Source organism: Suricata suricatta, chromosome 11, assembly GCF_006229205.1.
Source record: "Suricata suricatta isolate VVHF042 chromosome 11, meerkat_22Aug2017_6uvM2_HiC, whole genome shotgun sequence".
In the NCBI taxonomy this organism is placed as follows: Eukaryota; Metazoa; Chordata; class Mammalia; order Carnivora; family Herpestidae; genus Suricata; species Suricata suricatta.
In genome coordinates this window covers 47,092,008-47,112,747 of record NC_043710.1, presented here as the reverse complement: position 1 = coordinate 47,112,747, position 20,740 = coordinate 47,092,008, and the positions used below count along the sequence as shown (strand labels likewise).

Genomic DNA, 20,740 nt, shown 5'->3' with positions numbered 1-20,740 from the left:
AAGTGCATGTGCATTTAGGAATTTGTCCATTTCTTCTAGATTGCCCAGTTTGTTGGCATATAATTTTTCATAGTAATCTCTGATGATTGCTTGTATTTCTGAGGGATCTGTTGTAACAGATCCATTTTCCTTCATGATTTTATCTATTTGAGCATTCTCTCTTTTCTTTCTGAGGAGCCTCGCTAGAGCTTTATCAATTTTGTTTATTTTTTCAAAAAACCAACTCTTGGATTCATTGATCTGTTCAATTGTTTTTGTGGATTCTATCTTGTTTAATTCTGCCTTGATCTTTATTATTTCTCTTCTTTTGCTGGGTTTGGGGTGTTCTTGCTGCTCCCTTTCTAGTTTCCTTAGGTGCCCTGTTAGGTTTTGAGTTTGTGCTTTTTCTAGTTTGTTGAAATAGGCCTGGATTGCAATGAACTTTCCGCTTAGGACTGCCTTTGCTGTGTCCCAGATAGTTTGGATTGTTGTATTCTCATTTTCATTTGTTTCCATATATTTTTTAATTTCCTCTCTAACTGCCTGGTTCACCCAATCATTCTTTAGTAGGGTAGTTATTAACCTCCACATTTTTGGAGGTTTTCTAGACTTCTTCCTGTGGTGGATTTCAAGTTTCATAGCATTGTGATCTGAAAGTGTGCATGGTATGATCTCAATTCTTTTGTATTTATGGAGGGCTGTTTTATGACCCAGTATGTGGTCAATCTTGGAGAATGTGCCATGTGCACTCGAGAAGAAAGTGAATTCCCTAGCTTCAGAATGCAGAGTTCTAAATATATCTATTAATTCCATCTGCTCCAGTGTGCCATTCAGGTTGATTGTTTCTTTCCTGATTTTTTTGTCTGGTTGAACTATCCATTGCTGTAAGTGGGGTATTAAAGTCCCCGGCAATTAGCACATTCTTATCAATAAGATTGCTTCTGTTTGTGATTAGTTGTTTTATGTATTTGGGAGCTCCCGAATCTGGCGCATAGATGTTTATAATTGTTAGCTCTTCGGGATGCAGAGACCCTGTAATTATTATATAATGTCCTTCTTCATTTTTTGTTACTGCCTTTATTTTTTAAAGTCCAGTTTGTCCGATATAAGTATGGCTACTCCAGCTTTCTTTTGGCATCCAGTCGCATGGTAGATATTTCTCCATCCCTTTACTTTCAATCTGAAGGTGTCTTCAGGTCTAAGGTGAGTCTCTTGTAGACAACAAATAGATGGATTTTGGTTTTTGATCCATTCTTCTATCCTGTGTCATTTGACTGGAGCATTCAGTCCATTTACATTCGGTGTTATTATTGAAAAATGTGGGTTTAGATTCATTGTGTTCCCTGTAGAGTACATGTTTGTAGTGATGTCTCTGGTACCTTATATTCCTTGCTACATTTCCCTCATAGAGTCCCTCTTAGAATTTCTTGTAGAGCTGGTTTGGTGGTGATGAATTCTCTCAACTTTTGTTTATTTGGGAAAACCTTTATCTCTCCTTTTATTTTGAATGACAGGTTCGCTGAATAAAGAATTCTTGGTTGCATATTTTTCCTGTTTATCACATTGAAGATTTCCCACCATAACTTTCTGGCCTGCCAAGTTTCAGGAGATAGGTCTGTAACCACTCTGATAGGTTTCCCTTTGTATGTTAAGGCCCTTTTATCCCTAGCTGCTTTCAGAATTCTCTCTTTATCTTTATATTTTGCCAGTTTCACTATGATATGTCGTGCTGAAGGCAGGTTTATGTTACGTCTTAGGGGAGTTCGGTATGTCTCTTGAATTTAAATGTCTTTCTCTTTCCCCAGATTGGGGAAATTTTTGTGTATAATTGGTACAGCACCCCTTCAGGACCCCTGTCTTTATCCTCCTCTTCAGGAACTCCTATGATAAGGACACTTTTCCGTTTGATTGTATCACTCAGGTCTCTGATTCTCCTTTTGTTCTCCTATATCAATTTCTCTCTTTTTCTCGGCTTCCTCTTTTGCTATAACTGTGTCTTCTGTTTCACCTATTCTCCTGTCTTCTTCTTCAATCCATGCAGTGGTTGCCTTCATTTTATTACTCACCTCATTTATAGCCTTTTTTTAACTCGTCACAGCTATTTTGAAGGTCTCTAGTCTGTGTATCAATAGCTTCTCTGATGGTTTTTTCAAGCCCAGTGATTAATTTTATGACAATTGTTCTAAATTCTTGTTCAGTTAAGTTGTTTATGTCTGTTTTGAGCAGTCTGTGCCTGCGATTTCTTCTTGGAGTTTCTTTAGTGGAGAGTTCTTTTGTTTCGTCATTTGGCTAGCTTTCTGTCTCTTGTCAGTTTTAAAAGCTCGTTCTGCACTGTGCACCTATTAGTATTTCTCTATTGAAGGAGGCTTTTTGACTGTCTAGTGTCTGTCATTTCAGGAGATATTTTTTTAATGGTGTCTCTCAGTTTCTCTTGTAATGCCTCAGATTACTTTATTTCCCTACTCAGCGATATTTGGGACTTTCCACTATGTGTGCTTTGGGTTGTTTCTTGAGGTAGCCTCAGCAATCCATGAAGCTGCTGTCAATAAGGGGTCTGTGTGCACACCTCCATTCTTGGAGATCAGAAAGCTGTGGCTTTTAATTCTTCTCAGTTTGCTAATTGCAGGCGGATGGAGGTAATGGGGCTCCTTACTTCTCTGCCATCTTGCCACTCCCCTCAAAATGCTCATTCTTAATTGCATGCTCTGTCTGGTGCTTCCACACATGTAGGTCAATAAATTAAACTGATATAGAAATTGATCTATATTTAGAGTAGGAAACTTCTTAGAGTCTCCAAATAATACCACGTACTTTATTGAGCAACATCTTTAAGCTGTGTTTATAAACTTTTAATTCTAAAGTCTCTTCAGCAACATTTAATTTTTTTATTTTTATTTTTGTATTAAACCAACTAGATTTTATTTTTTTCTTTTATAGTTTATTGTCAAGTAGGTTCCCATGTAACACCAGTGCTCATCCCAACAAGTGCCCTCCTCCGTGTCCATCACCCCTTTTCCCCACTACCCTTCCCCCATCAGCCCTCAGTTTGTTCTCAGTATTCAAGAGTCTCTCATGGTTTGCCTCTTTCTCTCTCCCAAACTATTTTTTTCCTCTTCCCCTCCCCCATGGTCCTCTGTGAAGTTTCTCCTGTTCCACTTATAAGTGAAAACATATGGTATATGTCCTTCTCTGCCTAATTTATTTCACTTAGCATAACACCCTCATGTTCCATCCACATTGCTACAAATGGTCAGATTTCATTCTTTCTCATTGCCATGTAGCATTTCATTGTATATATAAACCACATCTTCTTGATCCATTTATCAGTTGATGGATATTTAGGCTCTTTCCATGATTTGGCTATTGTTGAAAGTGCTGCTATGAACATTGGGGTCCATGTGCCCCTATGCATTAGCACTCCTGTATCCCTTGGGTAAATTCCTAGCAGTGATATTGCTGGGTCATAGGGGAGTTCTATTGTTAATTTTTTGAGGAACCTCCACACTGTTTTCCAGAGTGGCTGCCCCAGGTTACATCCCCCCCAACAGTGTAGGAGGGTGCCCATTTCTCTACATCCTCACCAGCATCTATAGTCTCCTGATTTGTTCACTTTAACCATCTTGACTGGCGTGAGGTGGTATCTCAGTGTGGTTTTGATTTGTACTTCCCTGATGATGAGTAACATCTTCAGCAACATTTTAAATTTTCTTTAGGACAGGCCATTTTCTGATAAGTCTGTTACCATGTGGGAATTATTGTTTTCCTTTCAGTCTATGACTTAGTTCACTCTGAGAAGAAAGCTCTTCACTTGGAGTTACTGATACTTCAGACTAGCCAAAACTCCAGTTGTGGTGTTCTAATACTGGCTTCCTAATATCTGATGACAACTCTGGTTTGTGGGTACTTGACTTCCCAGGGCTTTTAAAAAAATTTTTTAAATATTTATTTATTTTTAAGAGACAGAGCATGAACTGGGGGAGGGGCAGAGAGAAAAAAGGACATAGAATCTGAAGCAGGCTCTAGGCTCTGAGCTAGAGGTCAGCACAGAGCTCGAACCCAAGATCCATGAGATCATGACCTGAGCTGAAGTCAGATGCTCAACCAATTGAGCCACCTGGGCGCCCCCCAGGGCTTCCCTTCTAAGGCTTTTGCTTAACAATACTAGTTCTGGGTCCTCTGAGGAATAGTTCAAAACTAATTAGCTTCTCACAATATGAATGCCTCTTAAGGTGACAGCAATTTTATACTCATGAAATGAGTATCATGTAAAATAAAACATTCATACCTTTTAATTTTAGTACAAGGGAAATGTTGATTCTTATCAACCCAAATGAACCAGAAAGTTGGACAGAGGCCCCTGCATTCATTCATTTACTGGTTTGTTTGTTCATTCAGATTTTACATGCAGGGCCAAATACTAAGTCTTGTTTACCTCTCTCACTGATTACATACTCCAAATGCATCTAAAGAATGAATATGATGTGGATTAAAAATGAAGAAAGTAAAGAGATTATATGAGGATAATATTGAGACAATTAAGGCTACAATTCAAGCAAACTAAACTTTATCAAACTTCATGTGGGTATTTAAAGAAAGAACTTGGGGTGGCTTAGTTGGTAAAGTGTCTGACTTCGGCTCAGGTCATAGTCTCAGTTTGTGAATTAGAGCTCTACATCAGGCTTTTGGATCTCAGCTCAGAGCCCGCTTCCAATCCTGTCTCCCTCTCTCTCTGCCCCTAGCCCACTTGTGCTTTCTCTCTTTCTGGAAAATAAATAAACATTAAAGAAAGAACTCAACTAGCTTACGAATAATAAAATTACCTAACTAATCCCTTCAAAAGAGAACTATTGACCCTAATGTATCTATATTCTCCCTCTTCTTCACCGTGTGAAAGTCCAATCAACACTTGTGTAAGAGGTATTCTTAGGAAAATAATGGCAAATTAACATTACTAAATAAGTAGAGTGGCATTAACATTACTATATATGTAATATAACATTAATGTTAACAATACATAATTATTAAGCTTATTATGTAAACATACAATGACTATATGATTATTCATTGGTAATAAAACCACACTTCCTTCCAGGTATGATAGAACAGTTTGTAGCACACTAAAATTCCTACCAGGAACAATTACAAAAGTCAGATAACATGTAAACTGAACTATTTAAATGTATCAGACTGCTACAGAAGCACAAGGACTAGAGAAACTAAAATTCCAGAGGTGGAAAAAACTTGGAGAGGTGAGTTTAGACACATGTATATTTTTTCCCTAGATGATCTACCAATACTGGGTAGAGACAGAAGACTGTTGAGAATCCAGGCTTCAATCTGGCAGATGGCTAGTCTGACCAGCTAAGTTTCTGGTGAAAGCTGAACTGACAAAAATAGATATGTGCTATAGTTCCTAGGTAAACCTCTAAAAGGTCAATAAGCAAATGTATAAATAAAAAGTAAACAGAGATAAATTATGGAATAAGAGAAATAGTTTATTAATTCAAAAGAAAGCAAGAAAGCAGGGGGAAGATTAAACAGAAAAAACCAACCCACTAAATTCCATTAAAACCATTATTATATCAGTAGCTGTATTTCCATAAATATAAGTAAGGTACTAAGATAGACTGGCTAATTAAAAACCCACCACATGCTGCTTACAAGAGGCATACCTTTTTTTTATATTTATTTGTTTTGAGAGACAGAGAGACAGAGAGAAAGAGAGAAAGGAAGCAGGATAGGGACAGGGAGAGAGGGAGACACAGATTCCAAGGCAGGCTCCAGGCTCTGAGCTGTCAGCACAGAGCCCAATGCAGGGCTCAGCCCCACGAGCCAAGAGATCACAACCTGAGCCAAAATTGGACGCTCAACCAACTGAGCCACCTGGTGCCCCTTCAAGAGGCATATATTAAACATAAAGCCCTAGAAAATTTGAAAATAAAAGTATAAAAAAAGATAAACCATACAAACACTAAGCAAAGGAAAACTGGTATAGCTATATAAACATCAAAGTATACTTTAAGGCAAGAAGCATTACTAGAGACAAAGAGGAATATTTCATAATGATAAAGGGATCAATCACCAGGATGCTATAATATGTACAAATATATTTGGATCCAATAAATCATCTCTAAAATATATGAAGGAAAATATGAATAGAATTAAAATGAGAAATAGGTAAATTCTATCATTATCACAGACTATAACACATCTCCCTCAATAGCTAAAGTAAAAAAAGATACAAAAATCAGTAAAGAAAGACAACCCACAGAATGGGAAAAAATATTTGCAAATTACATATCTGATAAGGAACTTGTCAGATATATACAGAGCTCTTATGAATCAATAATAAAAAGACCAGTAGCCCATGTAAAAATGGACAAAGGATCTAAATACACATTTCTCCCAAGAAGATATAAAAAGGTATAGAAGCACATGAAAAGATGTTCTACAACATCAGTGTATATAGAGAAACCAAAATGCGCATTCACTGCTGATGGGAATGTAAAATGGTGCAGCTGTTTTGGAAAACAGTCTGGAAGTTTCTAAAACCATTAATCATAGACTTACTAGATGACCCAGAAATTCCACACCTAGTTCTATACCTGAGAATACTGAAAACATATATCCATACAAAACCTTACACATGAATGCTCACAGCAGCATTCTTAATAGTAGTCAAAAACAACCCAACCATCCACCAATTGGTGAATGGATAACCAAACGTAAATATATATACTTACAAATACATATACACAAACACATACATATATACATGTATATCTCCAAACAATGGAATATTATTCAGCTATAAAAAGCAATGAAGTACTGTTATATGCTACGTGGATGAACCTTGAAAATATTATGCTAAATGAAGCCAGTTACAGAAGATCACATACTGATAATTCCATTAATATAAAATGTCCAGAATAGGTAAATCTGTAAAGATAGAAAGTAGATTATTGCCTAATGGTAGGGAGGAGTGGTTCTGGTAGAAAATGGGGAGTGACTGCTAATGGGTATGGGTATTTCTATTTGGCATAATGAAAATAATCTGATATTAGACAGTGAAAATGGTGACACAATTCCGTGCATATGCTAAAAACCACTGAATCATGCACTTAAATTAGTGAGTTTTATGGTGTGTGAATTATAACTCAATATAGCTGTTTTTTTTAAAATAAAACATTCTATAGTGTAGCAGTTAGGTTAATGGTTACTGTTTGTGAGAGACAGTGAATGGAACAGTGTTTCTGGGTGTTAAAAATGCTCTAATTCTGGTCACACAAGTTTGTTTACTTTGTAAAAATTTGTCAAGTGGTACATTTTCATTCTTGTGTCTTGTATCTTCATAAAAGGTTTACTTTTAAAACAAAGGGACAAATACATACCAACAGGTGGACCAGCTGGCACGACACATTTCTTTTCCACTCGTGAAGCAGGAGGTGCGTTCTGGTTCTTAGCAAGATTTTCCTGTATTAATTCCTGTACCCGAGTTTCATTAATCTTTGGGAACGGCAGAATATGAACTCGCAAGTGGGATCCTTCTGTTGGGCGTGGAACTTTCTGGAATGCCATATGAGGGTTAGGATTCTCCTGCAATATCAAACAGGTAAAATTAGTCAAAAAAGTTGAAATAAAAATGGCAGACTGCCAGGCAGAGAGTGGGAGTTCAGAGGGACACAAACTGAAATAAGACAGATGAGTGATTATATATATGCCATAAAAGACATATATATATTATATGCCATAAAAGACAGTACAAGAATCTTCTTACAGGATCTATCTGCAGCATCTGATACAAATCCAGCTGACTGCTCTTATTTCTTTTCTATGAATGCTTTCTCCACTTGGTTTCTAGGTCTTCTTGCTACATCTTTGTCTATTTTTTATCTGCCTAAACTCTTAACTGTGTAAAAACCCCAGGGCTCAGACTACAGGACTCTTTTCTACTTACACCTATTTCCTTGGAGACAACTTCCATTCTCAATATTTAAACCATAAAAACACCAATGATTCATAAATTCTTTCCTCTGAGTTTTCTCCTGAATTCCATACACATATATTCAACTGCCTGTACAGAGTATTTCCATTTGGATTTAAAATAACTTCTTGGGGTGCCTGGGTGGCTCAGTCGGTTGAGTGTCTGCCTTTGGCTTAGGTCATGATCTCACAGCTGATGAGTTGAAGCCCCACATCCAGCTCTGCACTGACAGTGCAGAGCCTGCTTGGGATTATCTCTCCCTCTTTCTCTGCCCCTCCCCTGCTTATGCTCTGTGTCCCCTCTCCCCCGCCCCGAGTGAATAAACTTAAAACATTAAAAAAAAAAAAAAAGTCTTAAATATATGTCTAAATGGAGCACTTACTCTTCCCTTCCAAATCTGCTTTGCATAGTCTTCTCCACTTCAGTAAATGGCATATTTATTTTTCCACTCAGGTGAAAAGCTTAGCTATCTTTAATGCCTTTCTCCAACACTCAATTATCCATTCCTCTGCAAACTTTTTGGACTTTGCCTTTAAATATGTTCATAATCTGACCATTTTTCAACAACCCTGTGGTTGAAGCCAACATCTCTACATTATCAGAGAACAACAGTTTTCTGACTGGTCTCTCTGCTTCTACCCTCATTACCTCCCTCCCTCTATTCTTAATACTGCAGACAGAGTGATCTAGTTAAAAATATGTCAAACTATCACCTCAATATTCTGTTCACTCAAATAGCTCTTTATTTTACTTAGAGTAAAATCCAAAGTTCCTAAAATAATTTCCAAAGCCTCACAAGATCCTTCCCATAGGACTGTGTGCTGCTACTGTTTTCCTTCATTCTGCTCTAGCCACACAGGCCTTCTTTTTTGAGCCTCAAGGCCTCTGCACTTAACTCCTCCTTCTGCCTATCCCCCTACAATGTGAACATCATCCTCTATTCCTTCCTGCATTTCTTCACTCAAATGCCACCTTTCTTGCCCACCCTATCTAAAATTATACCCCCAAGTGATGGTCATGGAGGAGGGTACTTGTGGGGAAGAGCACTGGGTGTTCTGTGGAAACCAACTTGACAATAAACTATAAATAAAAATAAAATAAAATACAATAAAATAAATTATACCCCCTAATACACTTCCTATCCTTCTTATTGTGTTTTCCTCTTTAGCACTTACCACCTTCTCACATACAATAAATTTTATTTAACTTCCTTATTGTCTACCCTTTTCTTACTAAAATGAAGCTCCATGAAGGCCAACATGTCAGCAAACCAAAAACATATTCTTTGTCCTCTGCTGTATACCTGTTGCATCTAGAAACTGCCTGGCAAAAAGGAGGCACCCTAAACTACTTCCCAATATTTCCTAATGAGTGGGACACAATGTTAAACACATACTAGCATTGCAATAATTGAATTAAATGTGTCAGCTAATATTTTCATAGACCCTAGGGCTGGCATAAATTTTTATCTAGCCACCCAGTTAAGGAGGATTACATTTCAAACACCACAGGTAGAATGGAATTTATCCTTTAAAAACATTCTCAAGGGAAGGCTGTTTTACCATTATTCTTGGACCAATTCTAACATTATCCCTTGCAACCAGAAAATTCCCTTTTCTCCCTGAACCTGTTATTTGTGTTGAAGATTAAGCTCAATACTACCCTATACTTTCTCCAGATAGTTAAAATGGATATCTGTCATCATCTACTTGAGCTGCTCCCTACAATTCTTTATGGTGATTTGGTCCAGACCCAGATAAAAAAAAAAAAAGTTGAGCCGTGGCAGATGACATAGGTAGCATATCTCAGCAACACAATAATTAATACTCTTTTACGTGTAAAAAAAAAAACCTGTTTGATTTATGTGTGATGCTGGGTAAATAACTTTGCCTGAGGGATAGCCATGTGCTTCTCTTATAAGGTTCCTGAGACGGTGAAATCAGATATAAAATTTGTTCTTGCCAAAGCAACCCTCATATGCACTTTGTATTTTCCCTTTGCATTGTTAGTGAAGGCAGGGAAAATATATAAATAAACTCCTATGCCAAGTCTTCATCATCACTACTTTCTAAACTGTATGGGGAAAAAAACTGTTCTAAAATTATGTCTGGATTAACACCAACATCACTGGTCTGTAGTTTTTGCAACTGTCCTTTTCAAAACTGGTATGCTTGTTTTTCTGTTCAAAATGTCTAAGCACAATGTCTAAGATATCTTCTCAAAGTTACAAATATCAATTTTCTAAAACTCATCGGCATATTTTTTTTTCAGGCTGGAAAGGTAAAATCATATGGATTTTGAGGTCTGAATAAGAATCATTTAAGTACATTCTTCATTACTTCTGTTTCTATTTATACTTATTTTCTTCATAATAAAAATAAAAATTTAAAATACATTTTCCATGATGGAAATAATATTCATTGTAATAAATTTTAAAACATAGAAAAATTAAAGTAAAAAATACACCTTAGTTATATCTCATAAATATTTTATATCTCTCTCTTACTATATATTCTTTTATCTTGTTCCAAAAATGACCTGGGTTCATTTAGAAAAATAAAATACACATATTATTTCTACTCAAAATCCTGCAATGTGATAAGTTCATCCTAAACTTTATAGGGAAGAATAAAGATCCAAAAATAGTCAAGGCAATTCTGAAGAAGAGTAAGTAGAGAAGTCAAAGTTCCCAGATCTCAAAATTTACATAAACCTATAATAATAAATATAGTATGGCTAACTGGTATTAGTGAAGGGTTAAAAAGGCTAATGTAGGGGCACCTGGGTGACCCAGTCGGTTAAGCATCAGGCTTCGGCTTAGATCAAGATCTCATGGTTGATGGGTTCGAGCCCCACGTTGGGCTCTGTGCTGACAGCTAGCTCAGAGCCTGGAGCCTGCTTCAGATTCTGTATCCCCCTCTCTCTCTGACCCTCCCCTGCTCATGCTATCTCTCTCTGTCTCTCAAAAATAAATAAAAAAGATTAAAAAAAAATTTTTTTAAAGGCTAATGTAATAAACCCCAGAAATAGGACTGTGTAAAAACATGATAGAGACAGGTCACACTATGATTCACAGGGAAAGGTTAGACAATTCAATAAGAGAGGTAGTACAACAAAGTATTTTTAGTGCCTAGTCTCTGACGTTAGAACTGCTGGGTCAAATTCCAGCTTAGCCACTTATTGGCAGTGTGACCTGGTACAGTGTCAATTCACTCACCACTTGTGTTTTAGTTTCCTCACCTGTAATCTAGATAATAGTACAGTACCTACTTCATAAGGCTCTTAAGAAGACAAAATGAGTTGTTACAGGAAAACTTTGTGTGTGTGTGTGTGTGTGTGTGTGTGTATGCATGTATGTGTGTGTGCATACACACGGACACACCAACACATACACACACACACACACACACACACACACACACACACTTCCCCAGATAATGTGAAAGCTGTTTTCCAAAAATTTAGACTGTATTCATTTAAAAAATATTTATTCACTGCATATTCTATAGCATGACACCATACCTCCAAAACTCAAGCCACATCTTTCTCCCATGAATCCCAGCATATCACCAACTACTTATATTTTAACAACAACAAAAATCATAGTCAATAAGGGTTAAAACAGAATAACTTATTAAAGAAAAGGTATTGCTATTAGTCATTAGTAGTGTTATTCTTCTCATAAGCATTTTGAAATATCATAAGCCAAATCCATCACAATTAAGATTAAAAAGTATTTTTAATCATTTTAAAACAAAGTTCAAATATGAGGCTATCCTGCAGTTGCATAGATATTATACATAAAATTCAGTTTATGGGATAAAGTTACTAAATTATAACATATTCAACTGTGTTTAGAAGATGCAAAAAGGCTCCTGTCTGTGAATCAAAGTGCTTGGCTTTTCTGGCTGCTGTGTCTGCATACTGCTGCCCTCTAACGGGCAGTGCGGTAAATGTAAAGAAATAAACTTGCTACTTTATACCCAAATTGGTCACATAATGGCTTTCAAGAAGACAGAAAAAAAAGAGAGGAAAAAGGCTCACTGAACTCTGCATATTCTTAGAAACATCTGCTCTTACTTGGAACTTCAGCTGCATTTGGATTTGTCCCTTGAAGATTACTGAGCTCATTAAAAACCGCAGCCTAATTCTGTTGTTGAATATCCTTGTGGAAACAAGGAAATTCATTATTTTCAATAGAAAAAAGAAGGTGCCAAATTTTCATCTTTGATTGCAGAGAAATGCAAATATAAATTAATAACCAAGAATTCAGGCCACTAAACAGTAGGATGAACATGGTAACAATTTTGTTCAAGGCAGCCAAGATGAACTGCCCACAAAAGCCAGCAAAATGCACTATTGTTTAGAGGGAATTTTAAAATTAGATAATGGTTTTCAAGAAATGGGCTCTGTAATCTTGCTTTGAGAATGTATGATAGTAAAGGGAGGCACCATGATTTTCTCGGACTTGAAAAAATGACACACATACCATCTGGTCTGGAAACATGGATTTTTCTCTTTTTTTTTTTGGCAAGTGAAATGAGAATATGCCTAGGGCTTACAGAAAACAAAGCTGAGAATGCACTTCAGATAAAAGCAAAGCAAGAAAAATAAAACAAAAAGCCCCAAACCCTACTGGAAATCCAAAGTAGGCAACATTGGGGAAAACAATTTCTTCCTACACATTAGTCTCAGCAGTGAATGACAAATCGAGTGACTTTATAGGTGGCTACCAAGTTTCCCATATTAATCTAAGTATTTAATAATTATTTAATGTGCACCAATTATTATAGAGCTGTGTGGGATAGGAAGTTACACAAAATCTTTCAAACACAGCTAACATCAATACTATCATTGGACTAAGCCATTAAAACACTGACAGAATGTAACTCGACTTTTTAGAGTTACCTAGCTGTAAATATAATATAGATGGAAATAAACATTCTCAACTTTTCATTCTCACTGGATTTTCAGTGATCACCCAACTCAATTAAAGCTGCATCCTTAATACAAATAAGTTTGGTGTATGCCTTTAATATCTAATACACTGGTTCCCCTAATCCAGGGTTTCTGTAGCAGGGCACTATTAACATTTTGAGCTAGATAATTCTTTGTTTGGTTGGAGAGGTAGTGGGTGTCTTGTAAATTGCAAGATGTTTGCAAACATCCTTAGCTTCTGCCTACTAGAGGTCACTAGTACACTCTCCTCAGCTGTGACAAACAGAAATGTCTCCAGATATTTCTGGAGGGGAGCGGGGGCCCCTGTTGAGAACCACTGCTTTAATTCATGATTCTAGATGGAGATCTCATATTCTAAGACAAGTACTCTTTTCACAAGTGCCAAGGGAGGTCACATCGACTAGGTAAGAGAACCTATACTTTTGCTCACCTGCTGACATGCAAATTAAAACTATAAGATACCACACCACCACACACCTATGAGAATGGCTAAAACAATATAAGACAAAAAAAAAACCTAACTGAAGATACAAACGTTGGTAAAGATGCAGAAGAAAGGTAACTTCTATATGTCACATCTGGTGGGAATGCAAAATGGTATAAACATTTGGGAAAACAGTCTGGCAGGTTTTTTTTTAAAGTTAACATTTTGTTACCATATATCCCAGCATCCTGCATTCTACTTCTAAATATTTACCTAAGAGAAGTGAAAATTTATGTTCACACAAAACCTGTGCAAATGTTTAGAGTGGTTTTGCTCACAATTGCCACAACTGCCCTTCAGTTGGTTAGCAGATAAATAGAAGTTTGATGCATCCATGCAATGGAATACTACTCAACAATGAAAAGGAACAAACAACTAATCTGTGCAGCATAAAGGAATCTGAAATGCTAAGTGAAAGAAACCAAACTCAAAAAGCTACATACTGACATTACATAAAAGGCAAAAGCTAAAGAGACAGAAAACAGACCCATTATTAAGAGTTTGAGGTGGTAAGAGGAAGTGATTATAACGAGAGATAAGGACTTTAGGGGGGATTGACAAAAATGTTCTATGTTCTTACTGAAGTGGTGATGGAGTGTACAGCTTTATTCGTCAATATCTAGAGTACATTTTAAAAAGGTACATCTTGTATCAGCACTTTCAACAATAGCCAAATCATGGAAAGAGCCTAAATGTCCATCAACTGATGAATGGATCAAGAAGATATGGTTTATATATACAGTGGAATACTAGATGGCAACGAGAAAGAATGAAATCTAACCATTCGTGGCAACATGGATGGACCTCGAGGGTGTCATGCTAAGTGAAATAAGTTAGGCGGAGAAGGACAGACACTGTATGTTTTAACTCATAAGTTTAAGGGGAGAAACTTAACAGAGGACCATGGGGGAGAGGAAGCGGGGAAATAGGGAGAGGGAGGGAGGCATATCATGAGAGACTTCTGAATACTGAGAACAAACTGAGGGCTGAGGAGGGAGGGGGAAAGGGTAAGGGGGGTGATGGGCATGGAGGAGGGCATTTGTTGGGATGAGCCCTGGGTGTTTTATGGAAACCAACTTGACAATAAACTATAAAAAAAAAAAGAAATTAAAATAAAAGTACCTCTAATTAACCCCCCCCAAAGGTACATCTTACTACATGTGCATTATATCACAGTAAACCTGATTTAAAAATGAACAAATAAATCAGACAAGATGGGGGAGAAGTCTGATTTTTATGCTTTGGGGACCTTGTTTCATCATAATAATCTGAGTAAGCTGTCTGTTTTGACTTTTTAAGACTAAAGGTGATCACAATATTTTACTTCCTTCCTATAGCAACAACAAAATCCTTTTATTCACAGTTGGCAAAGAGTACAAGTAACATCAGTGTAGATTAAATTTGCCTGGTAGTGAAATTAATTTTATACTGAAATGTAAGGATATGGATTTGTGTGATTTATAATGGCTATTCCTGTATTTGGGTTTTGTTCTCCCATTAGGAGTTTAAAACCTATTCACTGCAATGGTAGGCAATGAAACACCCATGAGGCACAAATAGAAATCTCATTATTATTCTATAAGAAAGTCCAATTCTTCTCATTTTTTCTTTAACTTTCAGTGGGGTGCCTGGGTGGCTCAGTCAGTTGAGCATCTGGCTTTGGCTCAGGTCATGATCTCATGGTTCGTGGGTTCGAGCCCCATGTCGGGCTCTGTGCTGACAGCTTAGAGCCTGGAGCCTGTTTCGGATTCTATGTCTCCCTCTCTCTATGACCCTCCCCTGCTCACACTGTCTCTCTGCGTCTCTCAAAAATTAAAAAAAAAAATTTAAAAAAATGTCAAATTACACAGTCTAGGAAATATTTATATACTGTTGCAGAGGCAAAACAAGTTAGAAAAACTATACTATGTAAAAGAGTAAAATACATATACTACTGATTTCTTGATGCCTTGGAATGGAGGTTTTGTAAAGTTCTTGCGTTGGCCTATCCTAACATTCTCATTTCGTGTACCATTAGTGGTCCTTTATTAGTATATATGAGAATCACAGAGATAGAGCCAGCAAGTAAATAAATGTGCTGTCATATAGACATGAAAGGTTTTGAAAGCCAAAGTGAACAGACTCAGACCCAGGATTACCAGTCGGGAATGGAAAGAAAAGCTGCATAGTGAATGGCCAGTGATCTTCCTGGTATAAACCTTGCCAACGCTTACACAATTTGTCTCTAATGGAGTTACTCCCTTCCTTCTCCTTCATGTCTCTTTCCCATCCCCCTCCTCTACCTAAGTCACCAAATTATTTCCTTAATTATTTAGGAAGCTCCAGAAAGTTAAAAGAGCACATAACCCCAGTTACAAGTCATCCCACTCACATCTCCTCACATTCTCAGTCACTAAAAAGCAATACAAGGAAGTAAAGAGAAGAAACAGAAATTGAGGTTCATTTTTGAGGTACTTCGAAGGGAAATGAAGCAGAGAGACTAGGCACACATACCAGACTTCACTGCAACAAACATGTATTTACAAACATCTAAGTGGAATCACCAGGTCTCAATTCTAACCCAATAATAAGGCAACAGTCAAATTATATGGTTGGTTCTTGCTGACCAAAAGGGAATTTAGAATGTGATAAAAAAAAAAAAAAAAGCTGACTACTTAAAAATAGAACCATCTGGATTACTTTCCTTGCATTGAGACCATCCTTCCTACCTCCCTTCACTTGCTGCATGACCCAAGAAAGTAACTTTATCATCATGCTCTGTTTTTTAACCTTGTAATATATTTACTTCAGGAATGGTGGGACCATGTGGAGTTTAGAATCTTAGAACTGGACACAATCTCAAAGTCTGAGGACAATCCATGGGGATATTCTGAAATTCTCACTCATCATGTCTATGTATCCTCTTTTGAAGGGTATTAGGGGAACTGTGTACCTAGAAAATTCTTGGTGATAGTAGATGCTTAATAAATACATTCTGAAATAATAGAATGGATTAAATTAAATGGAATAGGATTAGATTGGAGGAGGAGTCCAAATTAGGACTCAAGAAATGCAGAGTCCATTTGAAGGGTGATTTCCATCTCTTACCTAGTCATACAGTCCCTCACGATAATCACTTTAAAAGTATTGTTTTTAAAGGAAAGGTGTTGATTTGGGGGACAAAAGCAATAAGAAAACAATTAAATTTCCTTACTACTTAGAGCCCATTGACAAGTTCTTGAAAAAGGCAGAGTGACCTCCCTCTAGGAACTCAGCTATCTTCCCGCTGACACTTTGCTAAGGGCAAAAGACAGTCCTAGCTCAACCCCTCAGGATCCTGTGAATGTACTTAAATGTACAGAAATTCTTCTGGGAGTTTCCTTTATCTCTATCCACCAAGCTGTATACTGGCAATCATACATACTCTTAGTATAAGGCTTACTGATACACATCAGAAAGGTCTCATGACTGACTTTTTACTAAAGAGTAATAAATAACCTTTTCTTAACAATAGCTCCCAACAGTGTCCTGGAAACCTTATTTTCAAAATTTCTTGGAGGCTTGTGCTATCCCTAACCCCCTCCCAAGCTGAAAGTATATAATCAGTCACCTGTCACAAACTCAGTGCAGCTCTTTCTGTCCATGGGTCTTGTTGTTCCTGTGTTTTAATAAAAACATTAAAAGAAAAATCTTTTTGCACCAAAGATGTTTCAAGAATTCTTTCTTGGCCCCTGGCTCTGCACCTCAACACCTAAACCACATCAGGTGTTGTTTGTGTTTTCCATTTACCTATAATAACGTACAACTATTGGCTGCTTGTGCCCACTCTGCACTGGCCCCTCGCAGGCTGGGAGGGCTCCAGGACAGGAGCGCTGGTACCTGGAGCCCTACCCCTAGGGCAGCAGCAGTGGTCAGGGCAGGAGGAGCCTGCGGCTGGAGTACTGGAGAGATTTGGAGCACAAAAGGACAGATTTCAACCCCTGCGGGAATAAGAAGCTCTACTGGACACCCATGCCTCAGTGTGTTTACTCCAAAAAAAAAAAAGAAAGAAAGAAAGAAAATGGTCACACCACCCAACAAGCAGAAATCACTGTCTCTGCATTGGTCAGAACATGGATATTAACATGGATACTGTCTATAAGGATATGGTCACCAAGATGTAGCCGATCACTGTTCAGCAAATAATGTCCCAGACTGCTAGTGAGAAAAAAGATATGATTATTTTGGAGAACAGGGAGTTTTCAGCTTTCAGGGCAGATTATGAGAAAATAAACCTCGAACCACATCAGTTAAAATACCAAGTAATGGATGAGTGTTTAAAGTCCAAAAAGACAACCAAATTAGGCTTCACTCTAGAAAAGAGCAGAGTAAAAGAACTGTGTTCACTGAAATGAAAGGAAGCTGCTGGAAATGAGGAAAAGACGGTGGCACTGTGTGCCCAGCAAGATAGAGCTGTCACCCAGACAGGCAGCAAGATAGACACTGAGGTCATGGGTCTCGAAACCATGCTGGAGTTGCACAAGCTTGATATCATTAAATATTTAGCAGGGTCTGGATTTACTTGTCTAACAGTAGCCCTGGGATTTTATTGCCTGTGGATATAATAAAGTATCTATTTAAAGAGGAAAAAAAAGGATGTTTAATTATTATTTATTTTATTGCAGTTTTCAGTTTTGTGTCAGCTTAATACAAGCTATGTATCATAAAATTTAAGTTCTAGAATGGCAAGAAGGGAGATTACTTTGTTTTTACATCAGAGTGGCTTGGCACACTCCCTTACATACACACTGTATAGTCAGTCATGTAACAGACAAACCTATGTCAGAACCCCAGCTCTGGTCACTTACAGGCAGTTCTGGAATAGTCTTGTAAAGATCTAAGACATAAATATTCAATTATTCAAGGGATTAGTTCCAAAATCTCAAACACTGATTTCCATTTGATGTTTTGCCATTTACTCATCAATAAACCACTCCTAGTGGGCAAGAAAAAAGACTTTTTACCTTTGGTTTCCCACATACCAACAATGCCCTATTTATCTCATAGGGTCATTCCCAAGATCAAATGAGAAAGTATGTTAAAATGATTTAAAAGGACAAAGTATAAAGTCAGCCATTGGAAATATTACTATTTTTCCAGTTGGAGATGAGCCAGTCTAATGGAGGGAAAGAAAATAGGCTTAGGAATTGGATAGTTGAAAGTTTCTGAATTTAAAATCTGGATTCAATCACTTAATAGCCATACTATCCTGAGCCAATTATCCTCAGTAAAATGGGGTTAATGACACCTATCTTAACACTGTTGTTATGAAGATTAAAGATGATATATGTAAAGTGCTTAATTCCATGCCTGGCACATTGTGCTAATCACTCAATATTTATTATAATTATTATAATCAATCAATAGAAATTTCTCATGTGGTCATGTTCTCTATTAATTCTACACAGCCATTATAAATGGGGAACACCAGCACAGAACACACATTTCCCTTCTGGCAGAATTCTTTTTTTTTTTTTTTTTTAAGTTTAACATAGTAATCAAGAAATAGACTTAGTATAATGGACACAGTTATATGTGGAGTTTAGGGTACTAGTCAAAGGGATAAATTTTAAAATAACTTCAGAAACAAAATTCATAAATAACTGAATATCATGAAACAAAGAAACACAATTTAGCATTCTTGTTTTTATCCAATTGGGTGTCCGATTTCAAATGGATGTGACAAAGCATTGACTAACGACCCAATGTCCAAAAAGGTCCAACTATTCAAATAATTAAGTTAAACAATACTAGAATACCAATCTGAAATGCTTCTTAACTGTATTTCCTAAAAATAAATATATCTTCCCTCAACTCTCCTGTGGAAGACTATACTTCACATTTACTTTCCTTTTTTTAGTGAAAGGATTCAACTCTGAAAATCTTCACAGGTAGGAAGAATGACTAGTAATCACTAGCTAAAACCCAAATGGTGGTATCAGCATGCATGTGATCACTCTGTCATCTTGGGTTCTCTTCTGTCTTGGTATCCAAACAATTATTTCACACTCTGTCACATCCCAATCTTTATAATTCACTGCATGTCTTCTATACAGGGAGTATTTCCACCCTTGACTTTCTTGAAAATTTGCTTTCTTCCTTTCAGCTTTTCACTCTCTGGCTGCTCAAAACAATACAACTCACACTTTTTCTGATATAGCTGACAATCAGTGGACTACAACAAAGCAGAGCACATTGGTCAATTCCAGTTCTGGTCTCCAATCTTTATGTCTTAAAAATGTACAATATGCTCTTAAGAAGACAGGGACCTAAATGAAAATCCAGTGAGGGCACATAGCAAACTGGGAAACGGTGACTCAGATGATTTCATCATATAGTGGATTAGCAGGAAAATCACTTTGAAAAATGAGGTCTGTTTTGATGCATATATCTTATAACTTATGATCCTAAAGGTTTTAAGTCAACGCAAAAAGATTATTACTAGAAAGATGAAGTTTTTTAGTTTTTTAAACAAAATAATTACATACTTTTAAAATTAATGACTGTCTAAATAAATATACTTACTTACATTTTTGAATAGTTGCTCGGCAAGTTCTCTGACATGCTTTATTATCTTCAATGGGTTATTTTCTTCAACTTTAATTCGCTCTACTTCAAAAGCTACCAACTTGGAAAAAGAATCAAATGGCAAAACATCAACTCTAAAATACGTTAAATTAGAAAACTGTGTGATAATTTTATACAATTTGCAAACCAAAAAGCATCTAAAATATATGCTATTATTAAAACAAAATATTCTACATTTTTACTGTTTTTGACCTCTACTCTAAAGTTACAGAGTCAACTGAGTCCTTGAATAGCCTGGTGGTGTCTCCTTGACAATTCAGGGCCTTATTTCTTCTTGGGGAAGAATCTGAGAGAGACCTTCTTATTCTCCAGGCCTCATTCAGAGAATTCTCTCAGAGAATTTCAGACAGACAGAAAGTCTCTAAACATTTCCCTAGCTCACAAAATATGAACCAAATGTTTAAGTCAGATCACTCCTCAGACTTCAGTCCTAGCTTTGCTCACAGTGATTTGGAAAAAGTCACTAAAACTCCTGAGCTTCAGTCCCTTCATCTCTAAAATCAGATGGAAAAACAAATGATCTGTGGCCTCTTTCTAGTTCTTACATTATATAACTCTAATTCATTTCCCTACTCAACTAATTTACTGGGAGAACTGTGTGCGTGTATCTACTTGGGAGTGGAGAAAAGAGGACAAAAAGGAAAAAAATGGGAATAAGGATAAATAGATGAGTGATTTTTAAAAAAAGGGTATAATGTAAGATTTTTCCTTCTAGAAATTAACAGATT

General features: G+C 36.8%; 1 protein-coding gene and 1 pseudogene across 2 annotated transcripts in view; one reads left to right on the top strand and one right to left on the bottom strand.

Annotated features, from left to right (window-relative positions):
* SBF2 (SET binding factor 2) overlaps window positions 1–20,740 on the bottom strand; it is a 483,232-nt gene that overhangs the window by 184,855 nt on the left and 277,637 nt on the right. For both annotated transcript variants that reach the window (XM_029956586.1, XM_029956585.1), the window contains exons 13-14: window positions 19,954–20,052; window positions 7,371–7,575 (exon numbers count right to left, since the gene is read on the bottom strand). In XM_029956586.1, coding sequence (XP_029812446.1) covers window positions 7,371–7,575; window positions 19,954–20,052 — 304 coding nt within the window. The remainder of the gene's footprint in view (window positions 1–7,370; window positions 7,576–19,953; window positions 20,053–20,740) is intronic.
* Window positions 11,008–17,989, top strand: LOC115306619 (annotated as a pseudogene).